Source organism: Neolamprologus brichardi, chromosome 1 (assembly GCF_056152115.1).
Source record: "Neolamprologus brichardi isolate AB-2024 chromosome 1, ASM5615211v1, whole genome shotgun sequence".
Classification (NCBI taxonomy): Eukaryota; Metazoa; Chordata; class Actinopteri; order Cichliformes; family Cichlidae; genus Neolamprologus; species Neolamprologus brichardi.
In genome coordinates, this window is record NC_142104.1 from 14,252,800 (window position 1) to 14,272,490 (window position 19,691).

General features: G+C 39.7%; 1 protein-coding gene across 1 annotated transcript in view; it reads left to right on the top strand.

Moving 5' to 3' along the window:
• The window catches only part of ush2a (Usher syndrome 2A (autosomal recessive, mild)), a 217,576-nt gene that overhangs the window by 133,566 nt on the left and 64,319 nt on the right, over window positions 1–19,691 (top strand). Inside the window, exons 51-62 of the mRNA XM_087834076.1 lie at window positions 15–184; window positions 280–446; window positions 550–638; window positions 2,944–3,278; window positions 5,052–5,207; window positions 5,663–5,826; window positions 6,023–6,232; window positions 11,108–11,310; window positions 11,398–11,510; window positions 12,386–12,614; window positions 13,874–14,042; window positions 14,169–14,390. Coding sequence (XP_087690202.1) covers window positions 15–184; window positions 280–446; window positions 550–638; window positions 2,944–3,278; window positions 5,052–5,207; window positions 5,663–5,826; window positions 6,023–6,232; window positions 11,108–11,310; window positions 11,398–11,510; window positions 12,386–12,614; window positions 13,874–14,042; window positions 14,169–14,390 — 2,227 coding nt within the window. The remainder of the gene's footprint in view (window positions 1–14; window positions 185–279; window positions 447–549; window positions 639–2,943; window positions 3,279–5,051; window positions 5,208–5,662; window positions 5,827–6,022; window positions 6,233–11,107; window positions 11,311–11,397; window positions 11,511–12,385; window positions 12,615–13,873; window positions 14,043–14,168; window positions 14,391–19,691) is intronic.

Here is a 19,691-nt window from a genome sequence, read left to right on the forward strand (position 1 = left end):
TTTCCAATGTCAAGGTGGAAGCGTGCACTAATGCAGGTTGTTCAGTGTCTGAGAGGTCTCAGCATATTCGCACCCTCCCAGCTCCGCCTGAAGGGGTTCCTGCTCCTCATCTTTACTCAGATACACCCACCTCTGTCCTCTTGTCGTGGGGTACAGCAGAGCGGAGTAATGGACCATTAGAACGGTAAGACAAAATGACATAAACTCTGAAACACTTATAAACTCTTTGCAAAAATACAAAATGCATTATTTTTCAAATGTATCTTGCTCTGGCTCTAGGTGGGTGATTGAGCGCAGAGTTGCTGGGACCAAACAAGTCTCCATAGTGGGTCATCTTCTGCCTGATCCTTCCCCTCTTTCTTTCCTGGACTCTTCATCAGCTCTCAGTCCCTGGACTACTTACCAGTATCGACTTGTACTCCATAATCAAGCGGGCAACACCACAGGTAAGGTTTTGATAACAAGCTTGAGTAAAAGTAAATTCAGTCTGCCCAAGAAGGGACTAGTACTGCAGCTTTTAAATTGCACAAAAAATGTTTGTTGTTACAGGGCCCTGGGTCAGTATTACCACCAGACCTTCTCGACCCGCTGGCCTCAGTCCACCAAGGATTAAGGTCTTGGGACCAGCAACACTTCAAGTAAGGGCAACTTTTTTTTAAACTGGCTCCTCAGAGTTTCACCAAAATCCTGTGGCTCTGTTATGAGAGGACAGGAGCTCTGAAATATGGCCCGCAGCACACAGTTATTATCCAAATCAGGCATGGTGTTACTGATCCTGAATTACAATATCTCTTAATACATTCAGCTGATAGAAGGTGTCAGAATCATAGAATGTGCTTTTAGAATTTATAGTGTTTATGTTTCAAAGAAATAGTCAGCGTCATTGAGAATCTCTTCAGTTACCCTATGTTTGACAGCGTGGAAAAGACAAAGCAATGTCACGCTGGTTCTTCCGTCTTTCCCTTTTCGGATTTAATGAGAAAGAAAAACATTCAACTCAAGGTCCCCTTCAGAAATGGGAGGGGCTCTGACCCTGTCTGAGGCTGCTTCCTTCCTGTCGGCCATTTTGAAGGAGGGACTGGAGTTAAATTCCACCACTGGCTAATCTCACATCAAGGCCTATCCATGAAAGCCACTGAAACAATATGGCATGCATGCCAATACAGACAGACGCACACACCCATGCACTCACAGACCTACACTAATGCTAACTGGAGAAAAATGCTAATGCCTGTCATCATTTCAGAACCACCCCTGTCATCTATGCAGCAGCACAGCTTTAGGGGTCACAGGTGCAAGAAGGAAAGCGTTCCTTCCTGGTTGTTGCTAATTGGACAGACAGACATGGGGCTTCCTGGTTACCAATTGACCTTGAAAACTAAAAAAAGGATTCTGAGCATCTTGATTCTTTTTTCATTAATTTTTTTTCAATTGCTTTCTACATTTCAATCTGCTACATGGAGAAGAGGCTACTGTAAACCATAACACATAAAGTTTTTCTTAATCAGTATCCTGGTTATGTTTTATTAAATTTGATTTTCTTTTTTTTTTTGAACGTGTTTGTTTTAAGTTGTGATTCTGTGGTCAGGAGCTACAAAATCTACAAAAGAAGGACTGAAAAAAGATACACTATAATATTAGACATTATTCTCTCTCAAATCCAACTGTATCATAGGTCTCTCTCCCATTTAAATATACAAAAATACATATACAAACGCACGCACACACATATACACACACATTCTGTACTGGCCTTAGCCCTATTGCTCTGTGTCAGCTCGGGGTCTCTGCTGTCTTCACCATCTCCAGATTACATCAAGCTATTCAATCTGTAAATGACTTCCACCACAAAGCACACCCAACACGCACTTTGGGAAATGAGCTACCTAACTCAAAATGACCCTGCCCATATGTGGTTGTGTGTACGTGTTTTAAGTTGTGTGTATTGGTAGGTGTCTTTCTGTGTTAGTGGGTGTGTTACTAGGAGTGCGTTGTGTGTGTCCTGTATAACCTCACAGTGTCACTTGTTAAATGAATATCAAGGTTGCATGAGAAATAATTATGCTTGACATTCATTCATAATACTCTCATCAACAGTGACCACTTAATCACCAAAACTCATAAGTCTCAGCCAGCTCTGAACTGATCAGTTATTGTACATGACAGTTCGTATATGTACGTGTTTTAGATTGTACAGTTCATAAATTCGCAAGTGTGTATGTGTTTACAGTGTGTGTGTGTTTATACGTGAATGCGTCAACAAAATATCATCGTAAAGAAAGCTGTAATTTCGTATTACGTGAGTGTGTTTGTAAGTAAATGTGTGTGTATTACCATTTGTGTGTGTGCCAGTTACCTTCTTCCTCACCCTGAAATGCTGACAGACTGAACTGTTTCCAAATCAGATGCAGTGCTCAACAGCAGCAGGCTTTTGTTTTTGCATGCAGCAATTCCATTACCAGCTGCTTTCATTATTTTAGCATGGTGTTTGTGCATGTGCGCGCGTCTCTGTGTGCCCTGTTTTAAATGTGATGAAAGGCATCTTCTGCTCAAGTCAAAGTCAGGTTATCTTTACCCACATGACAGTTCAATGCACACACACAGAGACAGAGTGACCACCTAAATACTGTTTTCTCACTTATGCAGGTGACTAGTGTCACACCTGAAGACACATGCATTCATTCGCACTCTGTCTTCATCTTTGCACGAGCACACGCTGCAAGAACACATAAATAAACACACACGCTACATCATGACTTCCTGTAGTTCATCCATCTAAAAGCTTTTTTTTTCTTCCTATCAAGAACATTTAAATGCCCAGTCAGTTAGGACAGCAGGGCAGTTGGAAAGGATTAAACAAATTTTCTCAGCACTGTTCAATTGTATCTGAATATACCATGAGAAACACAATGCTTATATCATATACCATTTTTTTTGTTGCAGGTCACATGGTCACCCCCTCTTATTCCTAATGGAGAAATTCACAGCTATGAGATCCGCCTCCCAGAACCCCGTATCACATTCAACGCTAGCAATACTTCTGAGCTTAACGCCACTGTAACTGACCTTGTTCCATATACAAATTACAGTATCACTGTGTTAGCATGCTCTAAGGGTGGGGGACGTATTGGGGGATGCACAGAAAGCCTGCCAACTCAAGCTACCACATTACCCACAAGACCTGAAGGGCTTTCACCGCTGTCAGTAGTAGCAGTCAGTGAATCTTTCCTCGCCATTTCATGGGAACCACCGAGCAGGCCCAATGGACCTAATATAAGGTAACATCCATATCTCTTTTTTGCCCCCTTTTTTAACCAGTGATGGCAAAGTAAAAATGTATGTATGTCTTATATCACTTTAAGTCCACATTTGCTTACACGGTAATATCCAGCACACAAATATATACGTATAAATGTGGCACGTGGACATGTGAGGTGCTGTTCTACATCAACATCAGGTTAGGTTTATGTCAACTGACCCATTCCTATATGAAATGATATGAAACAGAAAAAAAAGTGTAAAATGTCATTGTCACCAACATTGACAAGCTGAGACATTGCACCTAAATAGTCTTCTAAGTCGTCATAAAGTTTTTATAGAAAAGCATTACAGGTAGCAGCAGAAGTATAATAGTCGTTTTAAACATATTAAAGAACTGTTGCTTTTACTATTAAATTAAGTTATGATTTTTTGTTTTGGATACCCCTTCTGCTTCAAAACACATATAAACTAAGAGCCACTCCACCTGAGCAATATAGTAGCTGCTTTGAAGCAATACAAACCAATTACATCCATTAAAATACTGTCAGTTTAAGGTCACAGACGGCTGGAGCTATCAGAGGGCAGGGATGGTTGCTACTCTGTTGCAGGGCGACAGACAACCTTTCACATTCACAATCAAACCAACAGTCAATTTATAGTCATTGTTAAACCTAACATGTGTGTGTTTGAACTGTGGGTGGAAGCCAGAGTACCCAGAGGAAACCCATGCAGGCAGAAAGAGACGTGCTAACCCCACACAAAAAGACCCCAGATAGCCTTTGGATTAAACCCAGGACCTTTTTGCTGTTATCTTCTGTTTCAAAGTACTTAATAGAAAAACATGAACATTTAACCAGCATTTATGCTATGGATCAGTCGTATAATCCATAGGAATGTAACTAAGTGAACAGAAAGTAAAAAAGGGAAATTCTTTAAATTGCCCTGTACAGAAACATCAGTACATCATTAATTATGTGAACCTGATAAAAGGACCCAAATCTGTGTAACCACCATTAACTTTACATAATCTGACTTACCTCTGTGTTTTTATTCATTAGGTAGCTTTATCCCAAAGTTGGAAACCAGACTATAAGAACTAAAATCAGCATGTCGATAATGAGAGACACATTCTGGTGATGTTCAATTGCTGCTGAAAAACTTAAGCAAACAAGAAGATAGGAACACGTTAACAAGCTGCTAACATGAGTGTCCTGGTAATGAGCTAAGTGTTCTGCATTTTTTAATCAGTGTTTTCTCAGTCCTAATGCACATTCTGGTTCATTTTGTTCTGTCCTGTTCTAGTCTGTCGGCGATTAGGCCTAGAATAAAGGTCCATTTTCCTAGTGGGTGATTAAAATGCATGAGCCTGTCTCTCTGTTCTGCTCTGCTCAGCTCTGTGTGTTTGTCTAAGTGGGTTGGTTAAAAGGCGGCATTAAGCCCTTCTCTTCTGATTACAGCAGAAATTAGCATCACTGTAGGGAGAGGAAAACACAAACCCCGCAGAAAAAAAAAACAACGGATGGAGGGGTGTAGAGAGGGAGGAATGAGATGCAGTGAAAGAAGAGTAGAAGAGGAGGGAATGAGTGATAAGGATAAGAACCAGTTGAAAATGTGCGTTTAAGTGTGTGTGTGTGTGTGTCTGCAAGCATCCATGGGCAGGTTTGTGTGTACGGAGGGTACAGTAGGTGTCTTTATGCTCAAATTAGTTAATGTTGGAGTTAATGGATTCCTAAATATCCAACCGTGTGTGTGTGTGTGTGTGTTTTCTTTTATTCAAATTTCCCTTTCAGATACAAGTTGCTCAGACGTAAAACCCACCAGCCCCTGGCCATCACCACAGTTCCCACATTAACAGCCCAGTCTCCACCCCCCTCCGAAGATCTCCATCGCTGGCTCCATGTTTACTCCGGCACCAAATTGTTCTACCAAGATAAAGGCCTAAGCAGGTGAGATTACTGAAATGAGCTCTAGAGCAAACGGCAGCGCTGCAGCAAACCGTGTGTGCAGAGCCGATCGGCGAGCTGCTGCTGATGCCGATCTTTTAATACCGCTCAAAGATACATTAAGCAAATATCCCAAAGAATTAAATTGTTTTTCACACAGCGTCCCCTAATCTCAGTTTGGCACTTGGTGGAAGCACTTTTTTTTCCACCGTGCTTGCTAAACAGCTCTGGGTTTATGTCTCCACTGTGCTTTATTCAAGGAGTAAACTGACAAACTTTTGAGTGTGTCAGCACTTTTCATTTGGCAGGACTTTTTCATGTGATGCAAGAAGAAATACAAGTTACTATTTTAGCACAACTATCAGATAAACATATTTTACTTTATTCCACCAGTATGTGGTTGATTTCCAGTTTAAACTAATGTTTGCACTACAAAGAGTGATGCTGCGTCTCTACAGATTCACCCGTTTCCAGTACCAGTTAGAGGTTCATAATGATGTGGGAAACACGTCAGGAGAGATCGTTACAGCAGTGACCATGGCTGGGGTTCCCCTCCACCCTCCATCTCTGTCTGCCTCTACTATCAATCACACTGCTATACAGGTCACCTGGACACAACCATGTAAGATTAACCTTCTTCTTTTACACACTGTTCAGGAGAGGTGTTGAAACTCACAGCGCCTTGCACAGGGTCATGCTTTTATTGTATGTCTGTGCTGTCCTGTCTGTTTAAAAGAAAGTGACACCAGAGACTGAAAGTATTTTTTTACTTTCACTGACCTATCACTCTTTTCCATTTCTCTTGATATCTATTTTAGCTTTACAAGACCTACAGGGAGAAGTGGAATATTTCTTTCTCACAGTGGAGTCTCCAGAGCCAAGTCTGATCTTAACTTTCACCCCTGAGATCACCTCTGCAGTGATAAGTGACCTCTGGCCCAGTACCACATATCTTGTGTCATTACAAGTGTCCAACGGAGCTTATAATACATCTAAGGGAGTGGTTAATGTCACCACAGCAGATGGAAGTATGTGTATATTTTACTATCATCTTTGGCAAACAATATTTCTGTTTTGTTTTTTCATTCAGCACGTGTTCTTCTGAGGTTGTGATTGTCTGCTTTTGAGCCATGGAGAAACCTGAATTGGGTCATGTACAGTTTCTTAGGACTTTCTGCATTCTTGTGAGAAATTGATTCAGGTTAAAGATCAGTTTTTAGCAGCAATGAGTTGAACTAATCATTTTTGGTATGACCAGTTTCTCACATGGCTGTGGAGGAATTTTCAGAGGTTCTTTTGTGGCAATCTGACAAGCAAGCAATATTTCTTCAGTCTTTTTCTAATTGAACTCTCATGAACTTCAATAATTAGCATGAAGCTTATATGCATGTTCAACAAGGAAGATCTGTAATCACTCATCTGGCAGCTTTACTGGGTACTTTTCTGTTTACATGTCAACCACTTGCCCATGGTGTCAGTCTCAACATGGACATCATTATTCTAGTCCAATCATTGTCTCGCCTGCCTTCTTTGAGCCAATCAGCTCTGCTTTGCATGGGTTAAATCTGTGCTCTCTGTCATTCTCCCTTTCAGATTGTTTTTCATGTAACCCACCTTCTCCCCATCTCCACCTCAGACATCTCAGCCAGAGCTTTATTCAAGCCTCAGTCTTCATCTTCACCACCACCAGCATCTAGACTCTGGGGGGTCCTGTCCTAAATCTGTTCTGCCCTGATTTCTAATCGACAAATACATTAATTTCTTTATCTCTATAGATCATTTCTTCCAAGTGATCTCTCCTTATTGAAATGCTAACTGAGGAAAGGGTCTGAGATGTAGCTCTTGGATTTTTTGGAGTTTCTTGGAGTGTTGTGTGATCTTGGGATGACTTTGTGGAGGCTTCCACTCTTGAGAGGACTGTGGTATTGTGTTACGTATCTGAATACTCCACACCAGCAAGCTGCCAAAACGTCTCCGTTTATAGACGTGATCACACTTGCTGATGATCAATTAATTAAGCACTTTTGATTAGCAGCACCTAACAGCTACATCCTCCCTTAATTCCTATGGAAGCAGTAAAGGTGTACTTAGATTCTCAGAGGACTGTGGAGAAAAAACTTTTCTTTTCACATGACTGTACATTGCTTCAATTCAGCACACTTAAGTGTTGTGCCTGGGTTAACATGGATTTCTCTCCGACATTGTGCTTCACAGGAGATGTTAAACACATCATGTAGTCAGGCATGAAATCAATACAAAGTGTGTGAGGCAGATTTAAGGTGTTGTGAATTGCTTGTTTGCACCATAAGCAAACAAACACACAAAAATTGCACACATGCTATATAAACACAAGCTTTGTTCTACCACTAACAAAAAAGAGTTTGAATTACTGTGCTTTGCAATACAATTAACAGTTTACAATTCACAAGAACAAAGTGAAAAGTCAGGTAGAAGTAACAATGATTTGCCAAAATTAAATACATTTAATTTTTAATTTATACCAAATACCAACATTTACGGTAAGAGACACACAAACATATTACCTGTTGATGCAGTTAAAAACCCAATGTGGGACAATAGGATCACATAAACAATACATCAGAATGTAAAGCAGCACGATTCAAATTAGTTTATTCATGTTCAGTAATTCAGCTCTGTTACTTTTTTTTTTTAGTTTTTGGATCATGGTTTACACAATAGTAGAGCTGCAGTTATCTATTATTTTAGTAATCAAGTATTCTATTGGTTATTCCATCGAGTAATCAGATAAGAAATACTTTTACCTTCTAATGAGCAATAACAAATATTGAAAAAAGGAAAAAACACATCTGTCAAAATAAACTGCTCATTGGTTTCTATTTTAGACATTACAGTATTTTAATAATGTAACTACATACGACATCGATATTTACATGACATATTAAAATTTTATTTAAAAAATAAATAAATAAATGATCATAAATGTGTTATTATCAAATAATATACGTTAGACATGGAACCTAAACTAAGGCATAAAATAAAATTGCCTGTACTCTGTCTTTGTGGAAAACGTTCTTACATTAAGTGGAGGCAAAAAATAGTTCTGACAGTGTTGTGTCTGCTGCAGGACATAGATCGGGTGTGTGTTTATGTGTGTGTTTAAGCCTTTAAAAGAGTGTGTGGTGGCTGCAATGAAGAAAAGCGAGTATATCAGCTGAAGATTGTCCTGTACTTTGATGCAGAATTTTATGCCCCTGAAAACAGACGTTATAATGGTTTAGAAGTTAATTATAAATTTTCAGTTTATAATAATTCAGTGTCCAACCTAAAAGCCCCAACTCAGTGGCTTAGAGCTTTACTGGCCCATTTCGTTCTGTAAATATAACAAATATTTCCCAGGATGGAAAAAAATCTTTTATATTTATATTTTAAAATGTTAATAGAGTTCCATTAATATAATATTATATATTATTTTCTTTTATTATATATCATTTATTACTTTAAATCTGATCTGAAAAATAATGTTATGAAAGCTTTGAAATAAACATTGTGTAGTACACCTCATGCCTCCCTATAGACTCACCCCTGTTTATTGCAGGTGTTGTAGGTCAATGGAATCGAAAGTGGTCTCACTTTCTATTGCATTGACCTGCTGTCAGAAAGCAGCCTAATTTAAACATGTGTCAGACTAAGTTAACACTTCATTGGCATGTTTTATTGTAGCTCTACTTCTGTTGCTTTACTGTAGATTTTCACTGTGTAAAACGAACAGCGGCTGATGAAGCAGCTACAAAGTTCACTTTTCTTCACATTGGAGTTTGTTAAACAGGTGCTTTGATTAACGGCTGTTGCCGTACATTATGGAAAACCATAACCACCAGAACATTGATTGACATCATTACAATACAACTCTAATACTGCATCATCTGTTCCCGGAGCTTTAGCTGTCTGCATAATCTGTTAATATTTGTAAAATGAACAACTGGCACTCCTTATCAGGATATAAAATCTGGAGCTTTGAGAGAGGGTATTAAGTGGAATATGATTATATCAGTTCTTGGATCTACTGGTATTTCCCTTTTCAATCAGGGTCAGCTTTTAATACTTTTAACCATGAATTGTTCAGGCTATCCAACTGTCATCCCTACTTTTCTCTCCATTTCCTCTTCAACTTTCAGCCCAGTCTCTTAGCATTCAAGAGTTATCTTTCAAATCACTCTGTGTAATCATATGTCAGAGGCCACTTACTACTGTCTGTAGTTTTATTTCCATCTTCACTTCCCTCTTTGAAAATCTTTCCATTTCTTTTTCCTTTCTCACACATCTCTTCCTTTCTCACTATAATCATATGTCAGGAGCCTCTTTCTTTCGCTCTAATCTGAGTAGTATAATAAAAAGTGCATTAAAAACATTAGAAAATCATTAGGTGCTAAAGGCAAAGCATGGCTCGTTTAACTGAGGGGGCTCCGGAGGTAATTTCATTATTTTACAGCCATAAGAGTGCAAGCTCACACACACACAGACACACCAAGGAGGTCTGATATATTTTAACTAATGCAGCTCAGCCCTACCAACCATCTTAACACCGCCTGCAGTCTATAGGGCAATGCTAACATCAGAACTAATTGGCAAGAAAAGTGCATGCTTGTCTGTGTGTGTATGAGTGAAAGAGCGCCTGTGTTCAGTATTGCGTTGATAATACCATCCTGCAGTAAATGAAATGTAGAGCTGCAGTTTGGGCTTAGGTAAGTGCTTTGGCAGCAAATGAATTGGGATAACGTCTCGTAGCTGGGTGAATTTTTACTTAGAATAATAAATGGAGTCTATATGATCACCCCTCTGACACACAACCCGTTTCTCTTATCGAATTCCTTTTCCTTCTTTTTTATTTTCCTCTCACACTCTGGTGTTTCTCTCTTTGATTTTGAATTTTGCTCACTGCTTCTGTGATTAATTCTTCCATAGATACTCTTCTTTCTGCGTAATTCACTCCTCTCTTTTGTCCCACACTCTCTGAAACCCATTTCTTATACTCTAGTTTACCGTCCTTTATTAATCACCATGCAGTAGGAGTTTTACATTTGCTAGAAGAGAATTTTTAAAAAAAGTCAGCTAAATGAATTACGGAAAGGAATTAAGGGAATTACATGGAAGAGCCAATAAAGAAGAGAAACTATAATAACAGAACACGGAAAGAGGCAGTTATTCTGAGTGAGTGAGGTGATCGTATTGAATCTATTGTTCTTAGAGAAAATGCATTCAGCTAAGACAAGTTAACCCAATTCATTTGCAGCCAATGCACTTATCTAAACCCAGCCCACTGCTCTACATTTCATTTACTGCTACACAGCATTATCTACGCAATACTGCACACATGCAGACACACAGGTGGTCACCCTGCCTCTAAAACACAGTCACAGTTCCCTGTCATGTATGGATATATGGATACTCTCTGCTTCTCTCTTTTCTCTCTCTTACACACAGACACACAAAGACTTCTAGAGTTGTATGAAAGCAAATATGATATTCATACAATGCTCCTAATTAACATGCATTTTAAAATGTTCACCATGAGGAACACACAATTTTACCATTTATGTCACTGACTAGAATTTTTAGAATTTTAATTTTTTACAATTTTAATGGTGTTTTTTGTAAAAATAAATAAATAAATACAAACCCTTTACAAGCAATCATCAAATGAGTTGTGTTGTGAAAGCTTAGCACTGATATACTCTTTTACAGCTCTGTTCATCTATTTTTATAACAGGTGGTATGTAAAAATTTACACGTGTTGCCAAAATTGCTATAATTTTATCAAACATGGTTTCACGATGACATGTCTTGTGTCATGTTTACAGTTTTCATGATCTGAAATCAGTTTGTTTTCATAAATGGAGTCAATCATTATGTGTACCTCACAGAGCCAGAGGGGATGTCTGCCCCAGAGGTGGTTCCAGTAAACAGCAGCACAGCACGTGTCCTCTGGATCCCTCCTCTTCGACCCAATGGTGCAGTCACTGGTTACAACATCTATGTTAATGATCGCCTTCATGGCAATGTAGACAACAGCTCAGGGTCATACCTGCTGGGGGACCTACTGCCTTTTACTGTCTACAACATACAGGTACTCATACAAACAAGTGCAAATATGCAAAGAGAGACATTTACTGTAAACATACGCATCATGTTTTTCTGTTGATGTGCTTTTTAGGTGGAGGTGTGCACAGTGTATGCATGCGTCCGGAGCAAGGTTACCAGAACTACTACTGTGGAGGACCTGCCTGCTGACTTGGCAACACCACATGCCCAAGTGATAAGTCCCAGGTAATTTACAAATGTACAGCCATTTTTTCATGATAGTAATTTTTTTTTTCTTTAACTTTCTTTGACAGCAAAAATTTTCTGGCACAACTTCACCTGCTTCCAAGGTGCATGGAGAGGATGAAAGAATCTACAAAGCAGGAACTCCAGCAACACTTGAGGGAAGATGAACAACTTTAATAATTGACCAACACGTTTCGGCTCATCATGCCATGACCCTGATGAAGGTCACAAGCCGAAACGCGTTGGTCAATTATTAAAGTTGTTCATCTTCCCTCAAGTGTTGCTGGAGTTCCTGCTTTGTTTAACTTTCTTTGAAAAATTAAAAAAAACATTGCAATTTTGTATTGTAAAACTAGATTTAGTTGACAAACTTTAAAGATTGCGATTAGTCTCTCAATTCTACCTTAAAATAAAAATAATCTACTACATTTTTCTCATTATGAAATTTGTTTAGATCATTGACGTTTTATTTGCAGCCAGTTAATGGCATATGAAATGTTTGTTTCTCATGTGTGATGCAAACCACATTGTTGCAAATCTTGCACTTGCAGAAAAATGCTGATTTGTGGCTTATTTTTCTTCTAGGAAACTGAGCAAGTTATAACTCTGTATGTTGCTAAAAAGGTCTTTCCTCTGCCAGATGTCAAGAGATTAAAAAAGGGGGGGAAATCAATAGTGTGAAGTGTATAAAGATACACACACCCCGACACGTAACTCAACTTTGTCAGGCATTAACCATGCATGAACGCGTGTGTATGTTTCAAAGTTTATGTGTGACTGTGTGGGTACAATTGTGTGAAAGGAGTGTGAAGGAGAGCATACCCCTGCCTATCGCTTTCATTTTGTTCTGGTTGCCCCCCTTCTCTCTCTGTCAGGGTGGTGAGATTAGATTGGTCCCATCCAGGCAGACCCAGTGGGATCATGCTGGGCTTTGAGGTTTTAAGACGTACCCTCAGATCATGTGCTGGTGGGTCAACAGGGATCACATCCGCCGTGGGGGAGGAGTTAAATGGCACAGGTGGTTTAAGGTTTAGATGTTCCTACCTGCAGTGTCCGGCAAGTCATGGTGTGTGCAGCACGTCCTGCTTCCATCCAGACATACAGGTGATTATGCTGCCATCATTTTCTACTCATAAAAATATCTATTCTTTTTTCCAACTATGTTTTGAAGAAGGTCAGGTTAAAACAGTTTTATTCATGGATACATTGACATTTGTTTTGGGGTTTTTTTTCTCAGTGTTCATTTTTTTCATCTTTTTTCGTCTCTCCCCTGCCCTTTCCACTTCAGTACTTTAGTCTCTTTTAACTAGAAGTTGCCGTGAGTAAACATTAAAAAATTTGCTGTACAACAACAATGTGCAAAAGGAGATAGATGTCCAGGGTCTTGGCTGCTGATCTGAAGGGGAGAATGCATAATCCCTCAGGATAGTATGGTCGTCACCACAGAGACCAATAGGGAAGTGCGAACACTTCCTTTTCCATACACCCACTTTTATAAGGGATTCAGAATCAACCTCTCAGTGATTAATTTCTCTAAACAGATTAACTTGTCATCTGCATTGACTTCTATCCTTATGTCATTGAATGCCAGCCAAGTTGGCACAGTGAATGCCTGCTATACATTTCTCCCCACATTACCCAGGGGCAGAAACAGTATCAACAACATATTTACAAGTACACCTGCTTATGTACTGCAAGAGAATATGCTGAGATTTAGCACATGCAACATATGTGCTTAAAGAGAAGGGCTTTATTTTACAAATGTGTACACAACACACACACACACACACAGGCTGACAGATGCCTCTCTGCACAGCTAGTCATGTGAGCAACATAAAGGAGTATGGATATACATACTCTATTCGTCCTTGTTTAATAGAACCACATAAGTTATTTCCTTAATGTAGTCCCGAGTCCCAAGTAAGAAAAACAAAATGTCAGTGGGGTTTTTTTGGCAAATATAAACAAGGAGTGATGGAAAACGTGGAGTTTCTGACTTGATTATGTGAATATAATAATAGAACCTGCTAACCTGTGCACCATGAGCTCCCAATCAGGATTGAGCTTCCAAAAAGCACCACTGTACCGTTTAGTCAGTCTAGAATTCATAAAGTTACAGATGTTATATGTTGAAAAAGTTTTTTTAAAGTCATGGCGTATTTGGAGAAACCCTGAAAATGTTAATTTTGGCATGAATATTTCATCACAATCATCCTAAAATAAATATCCCCCGCCAAAAAGTTTTAATGGCCTCCTAGTTGACTTGCAGTGCCACAGTCAATAATCCCAACTTTAAGTATTTGTTTGAGTTGATTTTATTTACACATCATCTTATATGTTTTTTTCAATTGCGTATTAAACAGGTTTGCTGCAGTGGAGTAATTTACACAAAGAAGCCACATCATCACTGCTGTGAGGACAGCTATTTGAGTTTGAATAACTCCTCCAACCCAGTCTGCTGCAATGGCAAACTAGTCCCATCTCTTCCTGACCATCAGTGCTGTGGAGGATATTATGTCCATGTGAAAACCAGTGAGTTCCAAATTACTTTATGTAGTGTGTTTCCACTAACCTCAAATCTATTGTGTTCTGCTTTCATGGGGTTTGCTCTTCTTCGTGTTGCTCAAGTGTTTACTTCATTTGTCCTTGTCTTTGTAGATGAATACTGCTGTCCTGACCACTCGCAGGGCCGGGTCTCTGTGGGGCTGGGTGACAGCTGCTGTGGGGGGGTTCCTTACTCAGTGACAGGCGGCCAGCTCTGCTGTAGTGGGACCCTTCATGATGGCTATGGGGTCCAGTGCTGTGGAGGCCAAATCGTGGATAAAACACTGGTGTGCTGTGGTGATGCTGAGAGGGGTGCAGTGCATAAATATGCTCCAGGTGAGTAAAGAAACACACGGGTCAAAATGTAAGCTAGCATTAGCTGTTGTTTGAGTGTTTTTTTTCCCAGTGTTGAAGACACGGTTGTTTAAGTCTGACAGCCTGATGAGTTGTCGTCTTATCAAATTTTGTCTGGAGACAAAGTAAAGGCCCTTTTAAAAGAAAACTAGTTGCTGTGGTGTAAGAAGGATTTTGTCAAAGTGAAGTTGGTGGTTATGACTTAACGTCTACCTAGGGAAAAAGCGACAGGAGAGTTGAGCAGAAGAAAAAGGTTGAGAGGTAGACACATGGTGCAGGAACGTAGGGTCGTTTCCCTTTCTTTCTCTCCCGCAGTGTCCCAAAGCACCCGGATACCATGGCACAGATGGGACTGTGCGCGTGTGTCTGTGTGTTGGTGTGTGTAAATGTGTGTGCCATTAGACATCTTTGTCATGGCAGATGATGATGAAACACACTCAGGATGGCACCGTTGAGGGCACTGCCAAGCACACAGCAGGAGAAATACACACTCATTCTCTCTCATACGCACACACTTTTACACATTTAGACGTTTTTCAGGCGCCCCCCATACACACACACAGAGTCAACAGGGTGCTCTCGGCAGGGTTTGCTTGAGTGTTGAGTGCCAGAGAAAAACACGTGGACTCTATTCATCACACATAAACAATGGCCCCATATGGGCTGGCCTATAGTACTCTGTTAGCCTATCCATGCACACACTCACACACAAAAGCTCTAGTTACGCAGAAATATATAAATTGCTGATTAAAAAAATTAATAGAAAAGAGTTAATTTTTTTTTAAATTTACCCCCAACCTGTAGTTTTTATTCATTGTCAGTAAGAGTCTTTTGGAAAGTTGTTAAGTGTTAACTTTCTTCTGAGTAATCCTTTGTAATTTAACATATATTATTATATTCCACCTCATCATGCTATTGCCCATTTTGTCTCATCTTTCTTTTCTTCTCCTCCACTGGATCCTCTGTTATCTCTTCCAGCTGAGCAGGCTATATGGTCATCCTTCATTTGAGGAGGCCTCCCAAGGAGTGCATATGCTCCCTACCTCTTCTTCCTCTCCATCTTCTCTTATTTCTCATCTCCTCTCCAACTCTGTCATCTTGTTTTACTCAACTCGTTTCCCTAAACTCTTCTGCTTCATCCTCTGGTCTCTTGCTCTTCCTTTTTATTCTCTTACCACGTTTTCTTCTAACTTTTCCTCCTCTCTCCCCTCCCTTCCTTTATGTGCCCCCTTCCCATCCACTCATCAGTCATTAGCGTTAGCTTCCCCATTGAGAACATATGGTATGATGGATCGTAGGGCTAGCGGCGCTAGCAAGGCTAAGGGCCATTTGCCGGGTGCATTGCGCTGTCGGGGAGCCCTGGGGCCAGCTATGCAACCTCGACCCCACACGTCTGTTTCAAGACAGTCACACACAACATGCACACAGCAACACTATTATAGGATAGGCTACTTAACCTTGGCACCACACACTCTCATTTCTCTTTCTCATTGAGTGCAAGGTTTGCTATTTTAATGATGCAGAGAGACAAATTTGTGTAGAAGACAGAAAAATGGAAAGACGGATTCAGAGAAACTAACAACTTCAGAATATATGCAGGTCACTTTTTTAAAGTGAGTGAGAAACAAAAAGTAACTAACTCTATATTGTATAACATTTTGTTATAAACACTTGCATTGAATGAAAAAATGTCAAATTAAACAACTGATGCAGAAAGAAATGTAAGAGAAGGAGAAAGTATTAAAAATACTGAATTAAATGCAAACACACAAAAAAGATCGGAAGTGAGTAATAGAGAAAGTACAAGGAAAAACCCCCCAGAGGAGTGGTGAAGAGCTAGATGGAGCAGATTAAAGGAGGAGTGAAGGGTATCCCATTGTGCCCAGCTGATAGACTAGGTTAGGCTGATGTGATTATGGGGTCCCTGAAGTGCGATCTATCACACATTACCGTCCACACTGTCAACAACCATACACACACACTGCAGGGGAACAGCAATGCCAGGAGACAGCCGTCTGGCAACGGATACATGTACCGGCTTGTGTGCACATGTGCACACGTAGATAAACACACAAGCATTCAAACACAAACACAGCAACAATCAAGCATCAGTACACACACACCTGTATAAAAACTTGCATGTGATGACACACAGAGTTGCATGTGCTTGCACATTCATCCAAAAATATACACATACACGTGCTTTGGGCTGGACTATTTGATTTAAAATGGGAAAGCTCCCAGTGTAAATCAAATGAAATTGAAGTGGGTCAGAAACATACCTCATCCAACCCTTCTCAAACACAAGAAATCAACACAACAACACACATCAGTTGGCAGGGTTCAGTCTTTCTTTGTGGTTGTCCTGCAGTAAAAGTTTAACTTTCATTTTCTTAATTGTCTTCCACTCATTTCCGCTTGGATATCATTATTTATTATTTCAGTGACTCATACTAAAATGTTTTAAAGCTGCAGTGACTTGCATGTGTTTTTGTTTATTTGTTTGTTTGTTTTCCAACTCAAGCTCCTCTCTAGTGTTACTATCAAATTATTATATACTAATATTCTTTTTCCAGCTTATGACTATGATAATAATAGCACATCTGGAATGTATTCACAATACTTGACTTGTTCCGTATTTTGTCATAATCCACCCTTATTTCTAAAAACATCAAATTAATTTTGACCTCATAATTCTTCACACAATACCCCATATTGACAAAGTGAAAAAAGTTTGCTTAAAATTATTGCAAATGTAGTAAAAAAAAAAAAAAAAAAATTATATATATATTGTAGTTTCTCCCATTTCCAGAACTCATCAGTTGGGATGGGAAGCATCAGTGCATGGACATTTTTAGACCTCTCCAGAAATGTTCAGTTGGGTTCAAGTCCTTGTGCTGGCTGGGCCACTAAAGGAGTGCCCACAGAGTTGTCCCAAAGCCACTCCTTGGCTATGTGCTTAGGGTCTTTGTCCTGTTGGAAGATGAACTCTTTCCCCAGTCCAAGGTCCAGACTCCTCTAGATCAGGTCATAGCAAGAATGACTCACAATACATTGATACAGTCTCCTAGCTCCTGCTGACAAAAAACCTCCCCACAGCATGATGCTGCCACCATCATGTTTCACTGTAGGGATGATACTAGCCAGGTGATGAGTGGTACCTGGTTTCCTATTTATTACATCAGACCAGAAAATGTTGTTTCTTGTGGTCTTGGAGTCCTTTTGGAAAACTCCATGTGGGCTGTCATGTGCCTTTTACTGAGGAGTGGCTTCCATTGACCAATCTACCATAGAGGCCTGATTGGTTGAGTGCTGCAGAAAAGGTTGTCCTATTGGAATAATTCTTTGTTTTTACATTCATTATGTGCCAATCAGCCCAAATGTTTTTATTTTTTATTTTATTTTATTTTTTTGTTTCACACATGGTACAGCAGTAATTCATTCCCATACACAACCTTCCTTTCAATTAAAGTAACACAGTTTCCATGCATGAAAAGGAGCAGGAAGAAGAATAAATTCTTATTGATACCTGCCCCCTATCTGTGATAATACAAGTAGACAACCAAAATTACACTCAATTTTCTGCACATAACAAAACAAAACAAAGCAAACAGAACAATATACTCAACAATGAGCAATACCACTAAATATCAAACTAAAAGGATCATTTTTCTACAATTAAATTCTATTCTTTTCAACTTCTTCAATGTCAAAGAGAAATTAAAAATGCATGCCATGGAAGAGTTCGGGTCTTAGGAGGTTAAAGTGACCATCGTGTTTTTAGTCACCTCCCCAACTAAGGCCCTTCTACCCTAATTTTCCAGATTTGCCTGGAGGCCAGCTCGAGGAAAAGTCCTGTTGGGATGATGGAGCCCACTGTGCTCATTGAGACCTTCAATTCTGCAGAATATTTTTCATACCCTTGCCCAGATCTGTGCCCCTGTCTCAAAGGTCCACAGACAATTACAGTACTTGGACTTTATGGGTTGGTTTGTACTCTGACATGCACTGTTAGCTATGGGACGTTAGACTGGTGTGTGGCTTTCCAAATCATGTCCAGTCAACTGAATTTACCACAGGTGGATTCCACTCAAGGTCTAGAAATATCTGACTGAGCATCTGTGGGCCTGAGCTGAGTATAAATGCAAAAGCTGTGAATACATATGTACGTTTTATCTTAGTTTTTTACTTTTAATACATTTTCAAGAATTTCAAGCAAACTTGTTTCACTTTGTTCTTTTGGTGTATTGTGTATAGACTTTTCTGGTGAAAAATAAGTTTAACCCATTTGGAATAAGGCTGTAACATGACAAAAAAAACAAGTGAAGTGCTGTGAATACTCTCTTGATTCAATGTACATTAGTTTTGTAGTGGGAATATTTCTTGTGGTTGAGAAGATCCAGTCTGTCACCAGTGTGGATCCACTGGAGCTTATTGTCCGTCTTTCCTGCCAAACTGTTTTTTTGTTTTTTTTTTTAAATCTATCTGTTCAAATAACACTTACAGTATACACCTACAGTATACACCTACAGTATATACCATCAGTAACAGCCAGCCTAATTTCTACTCTGGGCAATTTTGTAGTTTGATGTATTATTGTGATGGGCCATAATCCTTTCCTCAGTGTCCTGAGTTGTTACACAATAGCACAAAGTCTCTGTGCTAAATCCTTCTCTTCCAAATCTGCTGGTTTGTTTAAACAGCTTCCATTTCACTTTCAAGTAGATTAAACACTGTTTGTTTTTGGACAAGAGAGCCTCAGTTTTCCCACAGTATTTCCTCCTGTGCTGCAGGTTCGAGACCAACTTTTAAGCTTTTCATTTGCTCCTCTTTTCTTCTTTTCCTGAGTTTGTATGTAAGATGTTTAGCTAAGACTTAGGTGAGATTAGATGGAGTTTAAAGGAACTGAGTTTGGCGTCTTTGGCCTCCCGTTGGTTCCTGACTCTCCTTAAGTCCCATGCCTCACTGGGCTCTATCATTTAACCTTTATACTTTTTCATTATCATGTCCAGATCTTTAACTCTTCAATCTGCCCTTCAACCCCATCAAATCCATCTCTCACTGTGGGTGCTACCATAAATGCCCTCCCCACTTCAATTTTTCTGCAAGTGAGTGAATCTTAAAAAATGTGTGCATTTCTTTAACTCCTTCTCTTACTCCCTCCCTCTGTCCCAGCCCAGCAGGCCCCATCCAGACGTTCAAGGACAAATCTGAATATCCCTTTTCACCGTTTAAGTGTTAAAAGCCTGCCGGTGCCGGGGTGTTATCTTAACGCGCCTTGCC